The sequence below is a fragment of the Ciconia boyciana genome, chromosome 18 (genome assembly GCF_034638445.1).
Source record: "Ciconia boyciana chromosome 18, ASM3463844v1, whole genome shotgun sequence".
Taxonomy (NCBI): Eukaryota; Metazoa; Chordata; class Aves; order Ciconiiformes; family Ciconiidae; genus Ciconia; species Ciconia boyciana.
The window spans coordinates 12,379,582-12,392,216 of NC_132951.1; the positions used below are offsets into that span (position 1 = coordinate 12,379,582).

The window sequence follows — 12,635 nt, forward strand, 5'->3', positions numbered from 1 at the left end:
TACAATCCTTTTTGTTTTCTAGGTAGCTAATGGGGTAAACTGTATTTAGGCTAAAACATATTTGTTCCACTTTTGGTATCTTCCCCTCCCACCTTCCTTTTTTTTTCCCCTAATGACCTTAAAGAAAGCGAAGGTCCTTTGCTAGTATAACACGTTGAGGTTAATTCTGACCCACTAGATCACATACTACAGCTGCTTCCACTTAGCAGCTTGGCGTGAGATGCTTCCAAACGTGACCTTCACGGTGCCTGGTAAGAATATAAACCTCTTGAATCCCCCTCTGAGTGACATACACCTAATGCTAAACATGGGATAGATGTTTTCAAAGTTCCATGTCATCTTTAGAAGAGCAGGAGGCTATTACTCTGAGGACATCCGGATGCACTGCTTGTTCTGTGTAATGTCCTGCTCGATGGCGTATACTGCTGCTAACAACAAAAACCAATATACTGATGTATACCTTTAGCCTGTTGTACAGTGACTTAAATCACTTGTTGTTATTGCTGGTCCATTTGTATTTTTCTAAGCATTTGTGTTCCACCAGCACACTCAGAGTGAGTACTCTCGAGGGGGAATTTCCTTCCTGATAAACAATTCTGCAATGTGATTCAGCAGGAAGGATGTGGTGGTTAAGGCACTGGACTGGGATTTGGGAGACATGGGTTCTGTTCCCAACTCTACCACAGTCGAGATGTGATGAGTGGAAGGGCAAGCAAGCAAAGAGGAGGAGGTGTTTAGCTATGGCAAAAACATACTTTCACGTGGACTGTTTGTCCAGTTTGGAAGTTAGATAGGTCTGGGTTTTTGTTTGGTTAATCAAGTAAACAGTGTTAGAGACTCCTGTTTGTGCAGTTGAAATCTGAAAGCTAATCTTGACCTATTCCAGGAATCCAGATGTTGTTTTCGCTACATGTTGTTTCAACTTGCATGAGATTTCAGATGCCACTTTTCAGTGTTTCTTGGTTGACTTAATTCACCGATTCAACATTTTGTTCTCTGATCTACAGGCAACGTACTATGACTTCTACGCTAAGTTGTATATGCACACAGTTTCTCCACTATCTTGCTTAGATACAAAGGCAACAGACCACACACAAGATATTTCCTTTGTCACACAGGGTGAAGTTCCTACACTTTGATAGTTACACTACATTTTTTCTTTTCAGAAGCAAGAGTTTGGGCTCCCAACTCTGAGCTGTAGACCACTAAGCTCAGCATCCTGATTTGGTGCTGCCTTTGGGAGGATGAATCAGGACAGTGACTCAAGTGATCAGCCCACTGGTGAGTTTTCTGCTTGTCCAAGTGTTTGCCTATCTTCTGTTCGTTCAACATGATTTGCTTTCCATTTATTTTCCTTAGTGCTATTGGAGGAGAGTGCTGAGTCACAAATAGAGCAAAACCTGTGAATTCAGTGCTAAATTGCATGCCATGAATGCTTCCTGGTCCACATCTAGATATCAGCATTCTTAGAACTGTATTCCAGGTTGAAACTTTTTATAACAACTGTTCTTATAACTTCTTACCAATTCAGAAGAATACATGATTTTTATTGCTGTGTGTTACACAACTCATTCAGATTTTATCCATAGTTTAGTTTTCTCATTAATTGCTTTTGTAATTGCTTTGCCCTATAAAGTAAGGTCCAGGGAAGATGCACGCTCATACCATTTTCATGTATGTCCCACAAAGTTTCAGTGTTACGGTCCTTGCTGGAGAGATTGAATGGACAGGAATTTGTTACTTATTCTGGCTCAGTCCTGCCATAAATTTAGTCTCCTCTTCCATCCCCATCTTTGGTTATTGGAATTCAGTATCATCTAGTGCTTCTGGCAGTTTCTGCAAAGAAGGGCCTGGGAGGCGTGTAAGCCAGAAGCAGTGCCTGACAGCCTCCAGGCTCTTGCTCAGCTGTGTGCTTTTTTGGATGTGTAAAGGGGCATTCTTAGTTCTGACGTGAGGGCTATTTTTTGACAGTTTCCATTGTTCCCTACTCTTTGTTAATGGGTGAGGTCTTTTTGTCTGATTCCTTTTTCAGAAATAGAGGCTGTTATGAGAGCTGTCTGCTCACAGGTTTGGTGATTTTTCTTTTGCTGTCAAGAGTCCTGAGAGTTTCTTCCTCCCTTTTTCAGACTCGCTTGGGCAAACTCGTCCAGACAATATCTACCTGGGGGGATTGCTAGGATATCCCCTTGCTGGGACAGCAAGGAAAGTGGTGCTCATCGCCACCACCCTTGTGCCGTGCTCTTGCTGTCACAGTCCACATGGCTGTAGGCAGAGCAGGTTGATGAGTCTGGGGTTCCGAACACCTGCCTACACCAAAGATCTTGCTGTTGTCTATGGGTTTGAATCTGCGAGTTCAAGAATGGAAAATTTTCAGAAAATTCCTATGGTAACATGGAATATCTATTCTTTAATACTCTGCACATGTTTTTATTACTGTGAACAGATGATGATTACACATCAGGATGTCATGCGGATTCATGAATTATCCACAGGAGGACCTAGAGGCTGGGTCTTTGGAAAAAGACATTCAAGGAAAGTCTCCATAACACAAACCATCCTGGGTGCTTGTGAGAAATGTGTGGATTGCATGGTCAGAATATTCACAGATTGCTCACTGCAGCATTATTTTTTGTAGGGGTAATAAATGTTATGCTTTGAGTTTAGATCCACTCTCTAAAACAGGCACAGGAATGAAGCTGTCAAGAGGGACACATTTCCAATGTACTACTTGTGTGGATTTCACACCTTCTGTGGAAGTGCTTAGTACTGGTTACTCTTGGAGTCAAGATACTGGGTTAAACAGGCCTGATCCACTGATGATTTATATCTTGACTGAAGATACGGATCTTCAAATTTGGACCTCCATTTGTTCAGCTTCCAGCACCAGCCCTCTGTAGCCACCTAGTACATTTTACATTGTCGGTTCATTTCATTATCTAAGCCCTGCTACCACTGTAGCTATACTTAGAGAGGAAGGATATTATAATCTTGTGAAAGATTAAAATATTTTTACTGTAATCCAGCTGGAAGGGTAGGACTTTTCTCAGGGTAAGGGACAGCCAAGGTTTTTCCCATTCTGTCCTCCCCTTGTATGCAGGAAGGAAGTGCTGGCAAAGGCCCCCTCAGCTTCCTGTCAACTTCGGAGCACATTTCCAGACACAACCTTCTCCACCATCCATCACCCACCCCAGCCAAACAATCACGGCAGTGCAACGGGAAGAACACACGTCTCGCATAAACACGTTGGAGGCAGTGTGAGCGCAAACTGCTGGGATTCGTGCACAAGCCAGTTTGATCTGTAGGCTGTGTCTGACAACAGGTTACTGAGGATTTTCTTCCCTCCCCTTATAATCAAGTACTTCAATAATCAAAATTCCGCTTTAGAAGAAACAGCTTAACAAAGAAAAAAAGGGGAAAAAGAAGGAAAAGGGCTGCTGTTTAGTAAAGAAGCTACTGCACTGACAGGTTGTGGAGCCTTAAGCCAAGGAAACGACTGGGGATGCTCTCTGGTCCAGAGCACCCCAGGGTGATGTGTGTGGCCGCAGGGGAAGGAAGCGACTGTTGTCTGGCATGACAGAGGCAGAGGTTTCTGTCAGGTCTTCAGGGTAGGGCAGTGATGAGGCCAGCACTATCTGTGATGCCTTAAAGGAGGAGGAAATAAATAAGATGGAGGCCTCACCGTTAAATGAATCACCTTTGCTGAATATGATTCTATGCCTCTCTTCAAGAAAAGGCTCAGAACTGAACTGTAATATTTTTCTTGTATTACTGGTTATATTTAAAAGCTGCATTACAATATTTAGATAATATTTTCAGACCTTGTCTGCTCTGTAACCTTTTTTTAACCATTCCTTAAAACAGCTATTTGGTTTTATTTTTTTCAGTATGGCTTTAGTATTCTCACCAACTTTGAGCTGGGAATTTCATTTTGGTTCTGATAGCAAAAGCCTGCAAAGGTCAGCTGTTAAGAGATGATGAGCAATCACCGAAACACCTCTCAAGATCACTGTATAATCCTGTTGTACAACTGGATATGACAGAATATCAAGAGTCTAACTTGACAGAGAAACAACTTTTCAATATTTGAGGCTTAATTTTCCTTATACATCTAGCTGAATGCTTTATGTGTAAGGCTGAGCACCTAGGTTAGTCTTTCTGGGTGTGAGCACCCACACAGATAGAGCCCTGTCTGCATTACCATGTTCTCATTCTGCATTTTCCAGCAGGTGTTTTGGAAGCCATCCTACTGTTCTTTGGCCTGAGATCACAGAATCACAGAATCGTATAGGTTGGAAAAGGCCTTGAAGATCATCGAGTCCAACCGTAAACCTGACACTACCAAGCCCACCACTACACCATGGCCCTAAGCACCTCATCCAAACGGCTTTTAAATACCTCCAGGGATGGGGACTCAACCACTTCCCTGGGCAGCCTCTTCCAATGCTGGACAACCCTTTCAGTGAAGTAAAATTTCCTAATATCCAGTCTAAACCTCCCCTGGCACAACTTGAGGCCATTTCCTCTCGTCCTATCGCTTGTTACCTGGGAGAAGAGACCGACCCCACCCCTCTACAACCTCCTTTCAGGTAGTTGTAGAATACAACTCCAAAGTAGTTGTAGATACTCCAAAGCTACCTCCTAGTAGGTTGTGTCCAACAGCAGGAGGACTGGTTTGTACTTGGGAATGGAACGAGGGGGATGGAAAGCCTATCAACCACCACAGCAATTACACCTGCCCTCCTTCTTTCAAACTGATGCTGCCCATGTTGAATTGTACTCTGTGTTTGAGCCCCACCTCTGAGTCAGCTAAGCACATCAGCTTGTAAATTACTGTGGAATTAAAACACCTCCAAGACTTCTCTGTTTGGGTCATTGGGGGGTTTGGGGTAAAATTCAATTCAGAGTCCAGCTTAATGGTAAATTTAAAACTTACCCTGAAATTTCAGCAGTTGCTCATAGTGTAAGAAAATAATATTTTGTGGGGTTGCATTTTTCCTGAATTAACTGACACTACAGGATTCCTTCAACCTTTCCTCTGACTTTTCTCTCTGAAAAAGGCTACTGTCAGTAGTTTCTGCAGCGTGACTATCTTTGCAGTGTGCCCAGTGTACTCAGAGTCAAATAGTATTTACTTAAGGCTACATTTTGGCAAAGCTGGGATGAAACTTGAGTATGAGTGTAAGCTCTAGAATTAAAGAAGGAGTATGTTGTTTTAATGATAAGGTTTTTAGGCTAGAGTTGTGGAAGTAATTGATGAAGACTTTCCGGAAGCAAATTGCATACTACTGAAATCTGGCCACTCTGACCCCCGTATGCATACTGGCCAATGTCGTGTTTTTATTTGTAAAACATCTTTCAGTGCAGTTCATGCTTTTTATACTTTTTTTGTCATGTAAAAACCAGTGTGTAACTCTTAACAGTCTTGATAAGCAAAAAAATCCCCAGCTCTATGCTGGCTACCTGCACGAGCACCTCGTCTGCCCAGCCAGACGTGCCTTTCTGTGGTTATTTCATTCCTTCTCCTCTGTTTCACATTTTTATTGTCCTTTGTCTGGGCTTGCAACAGGCATGGGGTGGGGAGTAAGCTCTTTAAATGCCTTTACAATACTCTGTGGGACAGAAATTATTTCTTATTTAAGGTCTCTACAGAATGCAGTATTATAGAGTCCTCATTTAAAATCTCAAGGCATTTCTGAAATGCTAACAATTATTTTTAAATCTACCAGAAATGCACATGAATAACACCAATTGAAAAAGAAAAGAAGGTGAAAGTTACTAGGGGGTGGGAAGGATAATAAGCAGCAGTAATAGCTCTGTGTTTATGAAAGCAATAACAAAACCAAAAAACGTACCCATCAGGGCAATGGCATAGAACTAGGAAAAGTTAGGTTTCCCCACTGGTCAGGGCCGAAAGTAGATGCTGTCAATTAAGTTGTCTACTTTAAAAGAAAAAAAGCAAAACTCAGCAACGTAGTTTCAGGTCCTGCCATAGACCTGAAGTCCCCAGACAGTTTGTGGCATTTGGCAGTCTCATTTCCCTGGTTTGTGAAAGGATTAATCTTCCCCTTTGTGAAGCTGCTTGACTGTACATGGGAAAGTGCTCACATTAACAGCATGCAAAATTTCTTAATTTCCTTCTAGAAAATAATTTATTGTGTCTTTGCTTATCCTGGCCATCCTGTTTGGAGGAAGAAGACATCACTCTAACGGGCAGCGGGCGCAATTCTGCTCAGTTCCTACATGCACTGATCTCTTATTTATTTTATTAATCTAATTACTCACTGTGACAGCAATGGGTTAAAAAAAAGAGACAGGACTGTGATTTGTTGACAGTGTCCCTTTTAAGTACAAGAGTGCCAACTCGAAATCAATCCACCGCATGCTAGCCGAGCAATGTAAGGAACGCGGGACAGCAGTAACATGATCAGATTTGCTGAAACCACCGAGCAAAAGTGCTGCTGCGCTGGGAGAAAAGACTGTGGCTGGGAGGACTGGTAATTCTCAAAGAAGTGAAAGCAGGCAGGGACTTGCGAGCCCCTTCTGACATGTGCTAGTGGCTGTCATGGTTCATGGCTCAAGGGAAGACAAGTCCTCAGGACTGCCAAGGTCTCTGAAAAGTCAAAGAAATAGGCTTGTGATAGTAAATGCTGTTTGCCCAGGGATACAAAAACACTGTGTGACTGAGAAGAATTATGTTTAGATTGGACATATGGTCATAGGACATAAACTGATCGATAACAAAGAAGTTTTCCATGCATTGCCTGCTGGTCTCTACATTCCTCTTTGCAAAAAGGGATGGAGTATAAGAGCTGTTTCCTCCCACTCTGGTTCTTTCACATAAATCTAGTGAAGACAAGGGTTGAGTTAAATCCAACAGTCCCAAACAACCTTCACAAACTCTAGCAAGGTCCAGGTAACAAACATGGGAGGAAAAACACACTGGGAAATCAAACGAGCAGTAGTTATGAGAAAGACTGGAGGTGAAACTGCGTCCTACAACCCAGGACTGCGTTACTACCTCTTGGTGCCCATTACCATGCAGCGCCTTGAGAGATTACAGGGTTTTCTGCATCCTCCTTTCCCTGGCTCCACAGCCCTTCTTCACTAGGCAGATGTCCTCTTCTGCAGCTTGACAAGAACCTGCAGGGTGGTGTGTGCTCTGTAGGAGCAGAGGGGGCTGCCTGCAGCACGTAGCTGCAGATCTTCTCACCCAAGGTGTCTGCTCCTCAACAAAAGGGTTTGGGAGTAAGAACGCAGCCTCCGTTTGTGTGCAGGGAGGGAGGAACGACTCTGCCACTGCAGGGATTCATTTGTGTTTTAGTGGGAACTGTGAGGCAATAGAAATGTCCTGCTCTGAGTCTAAAGCAGTGTTTGCTGTGTGTGTGATTGTGCGTTCTTTTAAATTAAACTATTTTGCAAGCACTTCCTTCCTGCATTTCTCAGACGGAGGGAGGGGGGGTGTGCAAAGAATGTTTAACTGCCTTTGACGGAGGAGGAAAACTGAAGAAAACAAGAGATGCAGTCCTAACTACTGACCTTTTACTTGAGCTTGGTGATGTTTTTCAGCAGCAGAGCCTCCAGGGAGTAACAGCATCCTCCTTGCTATTGTGCTGCCTGCCCAAAAAGGGGGCTAAAGTTCAGCTTTTATGATGTTCTCACTCTGGGCTTGTGGGAAAAAGGCCACATTCCCTTTCTTAGGTCATACGAGTGCAAGAGATGACAGAGTCCTACAGTCTAACCCCAGGGCATTAGGCCAGTTCAGAATGAGACTGGGATAGACAGCTTGGTAAATATGCAGCCAGCTTTTTCTCCTTACGGAGATTCACAGCAGGTGGGAGGGTAATTTACATTGTTAAATTAAAAGGCACTGATTTATTTTATGTTGGTGTGTTATTGTTTCATAAAAGCACATGGGTTGCCATTACTCATAAGGGATTCTTGCACTTTATTGTTAAATACTCCTTTTCCACTTTGGTCGACAGTTACTGGAAATGAATGTTATCCACTAAGACAAAAACAAGAGGCAAATAAGCATAAAACAAAACCCCAACCTCCTCCCCAACAAACCACAGGTTTTTAGGGAACCCTCCACAGTTCTGAAGATTGAGATTATTGCAGTAGATGTTCTCAAATTGTGCTCCTTGTCCATCAGACTGCTTATTCCCTGTACCACGCAGTAGGGCCTAGAGAGCCATCGGTCCCTTTGCTCACTGGTTCAGATCAGGCTCCTCATCTCATAGGGGCCACCTAGTCTTTGCTCAGCACTGTGGTAGGCTGACTGTCGACAGTCCCCTTAGCAGCTTCTAGTGTTTCTATCCATTGAGGTTTCCTTCAGGTTCCTTCATTGTTGAAGTGTCGTTCAGTGATACTGAGCTGGTGTTTCTAAATGGCACAATCCTGGCTATGGAGAGATGGTTGTGCTTCCTGAAGAGTCGAGGAGAGGAGGAGGTCCTGCCTGGAAAGGCTGCTTATCTTAAGGATAGATACTGTCGTAAAGTTATATAAGCCATACTGTTTAAAAAATTAAATCTGGATGATGCTGACGTCTGTCTGTGCATTTGCATCCTTTCAGCAGTGCTTGCAACTCCTGCTCAAGGTGCTCAAGGTGCTGCAGCATCTTAGCCTGGCCACGCTGTGCTGCAGCAGGCTAAGAGATCCTGTCTTGTGGCTGATGTATGAGTTTTACCTTAAGTTGGAGCCTTCTCTTTTGCATCGTAGAGCACATAAAACTCAACATTGTACCTAGCTACCCTGCAGTTCATTGAAGAATATGCATCTCTACCTGTTATATAATTAATAATGTATATCCCTATATGCTGTAAGGAAAGATGTGTGCTTTGGCAGAACGGAGCAAATGGAAGTGCTGACTGATCTAGTGGCTTAGTTGCAGCTGCAAGGGAAAGGTCTTGCTCCCTGCCCTTCTCCCTCACGCCCTTGTACCCAGGCCTGGGTACATGAGTCATCCTCTTTGCTCCAGTGCTGCTACCTTGGACCCTTCACAGAGTTTGTTCAATTCACTGGCCCAGCAAGAACTGATCTGTATTTTGGCTAAGTTAGTTTATTGCCAGCAGCTTCGGTGGGACTGGCTTGTAAACAGTCCGCTGAGGACCAGAGCCTGCGCAAGCTGGGGCAGGGAAGGGGCTCTCCACATTTCAGCAGGGCGAGCTGCTGAGTGGGGAGGGTTCAGGTTGGTTGGTGTAACTGCACCCGCATGCGATATGGAATAGAGATGTAATGAGGACGAGTCACTTTGCTTTTGCACCAGCAAAGTGGTGAAATACAGCCAGATATTAATTCAAAGTACTTGAAAGACGTGTATATGCCAAAGCACACCTTTGGGTGGCTGTTTTATGGGTGCAGACGTGTTAGGTGTGCCCCCCTCAGTCATGCTTTCACCTTCCTGGGTACCACACACCGGTGACATGGTGGAGCGTGCGATTGTGGTGAGGTGCGGGCCAGCTCGACACACCTTGTGATTTTCTTTTTTGGTCTTTTAACATTGAGCCTATTTGCAGTGTCTTCCAATGACCAACCCTCAAATTTGGTAAATACAAATATCTAGTTACCTGATATATGCAGGCAGATGTTTGGGTTGTGGAGGAGAGAAATGAGGTACTTGGAGTCTGTAAGCTCTCTGGCATTTCTGGTCATCATAGTGAGTGGTAGAGTACAAATTAATGCTGGGAAAACAGGCTCGAAGATGAGCGACGTTTGCCAGGAGGTTTGCCACAGATGGGAGTTGGACCCATGATGTGAAGCCAGCGGGCAGTGGCATTCAGATAACCCCAGGAGTGTGTCTGATCAAGGCAGAATCACGTTCTTTTAGCCAACTTGAAATTGCTTAATATTAATCTGTATTTCTGGCTTACAGGTATTGATTTTCATATATACAAGGAAATGCCTGTGGCAGCCTGCCATGCAGTACTGTCTTGGCATAGGTGCTGGATATACGCTCTTGCCCAACTGCCCACTCTCCACCATCAGCTGAGTAGTGAGCAGCTTTAGTGGCTGTGGAAGAGCCACGTCCCTGTTGACTTCCAGGGAGAGAGCCATTTTACAGAATTGTAGGCTTTGGCTCCGCAGATCATTCATTTAACCTTATTTGATTTTGCCTAATTTGAGGAGGTATCTCTTTTCATTTTCTTCTGGATGCTCTTTGTACTTAGCTACACAGACATTGGGAGGGAGAAGAATTTTTCTAAATTGTTTGTTTTTTCCTGGGGAGAAAGAAATTAAGATTTATTATCAGTTTTCTTTCCCCAGGGCTCTACCTCAGAAAAATCTTCTGTAAAGCAATTTTCAGCTTTTACTTCAAGAAGTATGTAGCAAGCTATCAGTAATTCAGCATAACAAAAGTTCACACAGTTCAGAGCTTTCATGATTACAGAGGAGCTTTTCTTGGGATTTTTAAAATGTCCTAGACACAATTAAAAGAATTTCTCAGCAAGGAGAGTGCAAGCTGGGGACTCTCCAGCAGATGTTATCACTCAAGGAAAACTTTGTTTGGCTTGGCTGGGTCCTGCCTTCATTCCATGCTCTTTGATCCCGCCGCTGGTCTTTGTCTCTAAGTCTTTTGCAGTGTCTCTCTGTCCGTCTTTGTCTCTGTCTTTCCCTCTTTCCATCTGCCCTGCATTCCCTTGCAGGCTGAATGGGACAGCGTTAACCTGGCTACTTCCAAGACAAACAGCGAGTCAGATTGAAAGAGGGGGGCCTTTGGCTGTCATGAGACTTCGTGGTCACTCACTTCCTAGAATTAAAGGCTGGGAGTTGATCTGTAAGCCAGCCAAGCTGGAGACAATGATTGGGTTTCCATTTTGTTCCTTTGATACTGACTTAAATATGTGCACCAAATGGGAAAACAAAATTTACATAAAAATAAGTAGAAATCCACCTTCTTATACAGATCTATTCTACCCTGTGTCTTCTGATATGGATAACACAGGTAGCAAAAGTCATCCGTTGTTTCCTAAAGGACTTGAAATCAGGCCTGCTCTTAGAGAACTGACTTGTAAATGAAATCCTGACTGTGGTGTGGGCTTTTTGGTAGCCCTAAGAAGATGGGACTGGTGCAGCTGGAATCCCGGTGGGCCAGAGGAGACTGCACAGACGTGTAGCGGCTCCAGGCACGGCTTGTGGGGGCCGTTGAGAGTTCCCGTGGTCCCTGCCACCCAGGAGGGTCTGTGCCTTCACTGGGGGCTGCAGGCTGGGTTTCCAGAGCTGCTGATACAAGGCTAGAATAAGTTAGAAGTAATTGTTAAAACAGGTGGACCCATACTGATGTGAAAATGAGGGAGGTCAGAATTGAGCTCCTGTTCTCGTTTCCTTGGGGGTTCTGCTGGGAGACTTTGGGTAAACTGCTTCACTTCCCAGTGCCTCTGTGTGGAAGAAGTGCAGCATCTTTGTGCCTTATAAACTGTAGCGTATAGCCTGAGGTGCAGCTTTTCAAGGAAACCAACACCTGCTCAGTGTAGAAAAGGGAAAAAACAAACATGGAGGGCTGTTGTCTTCGAAGTAATACGCGGTGTTGGCAGCCCTTTGTGATAGTGGTTCATTCAGCGCTGCTGCTGTGGGGTACCTCTTGGTAGCATCATTGGCTTGCAAGAAAGTGTTGAAGTGGTCACAGTAAGGACTGTAAAAGGATTGCATTTGGGAGATCACCACATCCTTGGCTGCGTGCAAGTCTGATAGGGAGATTTAGAAGATCTTTATTTGAAATGTCTTTGAGATAAAGAAAGTGGTGCTGGAGGAGGGCAACCACTTGGAAAGGATTTTAGGTAACTGCAGCTCACAAACACATGCAAAGAGTGTTAGATTGTTCAGGTAGCTTTGTGTCAAACTTGGTGATGTTTTTGCAATGCTAGGGAAGCCAGTACAGACTTCCTGAGGTGTTTGCTTTGGTGCTCCCAGGGGTCCAAAGCCAGCTTCTTCCGAACCAGCTGCAAGCTATTACGGCTCGTAAAGTCTGTTGCAGTCTAGATAGCACAAAGAATTGTTGAAGGTAAGTATGACATTCAGTCACATCCCTCACACTGTGTGATCCCTTTTTGGGATGGAGCTGTTGTGACAGTGCACAGGCACTTTGATCTTTTAATCCCTAGCAACTGCATGGTGCTCTCCTTGGAGAGCTGTCTCAGCCTACCTCCTTCCACTCCCCGCGGCTCACTTGTTTAAACTATTACTGAGTCCCCATATTTATTATCCTTCACTTCAATATCTGATTGTACTCATTTTCTATTTTAAGGGTTTTTGCATTCTTTATTACATCATTATTATTCTAACTATGTGCTCAAATAGGTCTGTGGTGGCCGATGTACTATAAAACAAAGTATTGTTAATACCAGGTCTTTCGTGTCAGGCCCTGTGTCTAGCAGTGTACAATGACACGATTGTACTTTGAGTGATCGGGGCACTGTGGCGTATGGTCTGGTTCTTCCATGGGATATGATGACATGCAAAAGACCGTAATGAGTATTATATTTTCAATTACATGTGCATTTTAAATAGGCAAAGCTATGAACAAGTAAGTATGTGAAAGATTGTTGACCTTCCCTGTTTGACAGTTATCAGCTAATTCTTGGGCATCCCAAGCCAAAATATTTAGCAGTATTAATTTTCCTGTGAGGCTGAAGACTGAG

At 43.9% G+C, this 12,635-nt stretch overlaps 1 protein-coding gene across 11 annotated transcripts in view; it reads left to right on the plus strand.

Annotated features, from left to right (window-relative positions):
- Positions 1–12,635, plus strand: part of EXD3 (exonuclease 3'-5' domain containing 3) — a 296,388-nt gene that overhangs the window by 66,072 nt on the left and 217,681 nt on the right. For all 11 annotated transcript variants that reach the window (XM_072883192.1, XM_072883193.1, XM_072883198.1 and 8 more), the window contains one exon: positions 1,167–1,281. In XM_072883192.1, the coding sequence (XP_072739293.1) occupies positions 1,245–1,281 (37 nt within the window). In that variant the 5' untranslated portion in view covers positions 1,167–1,244. The remainder of the gene's footprint in view (positions 1–1,166; positions 1,282–12,635) is intronic.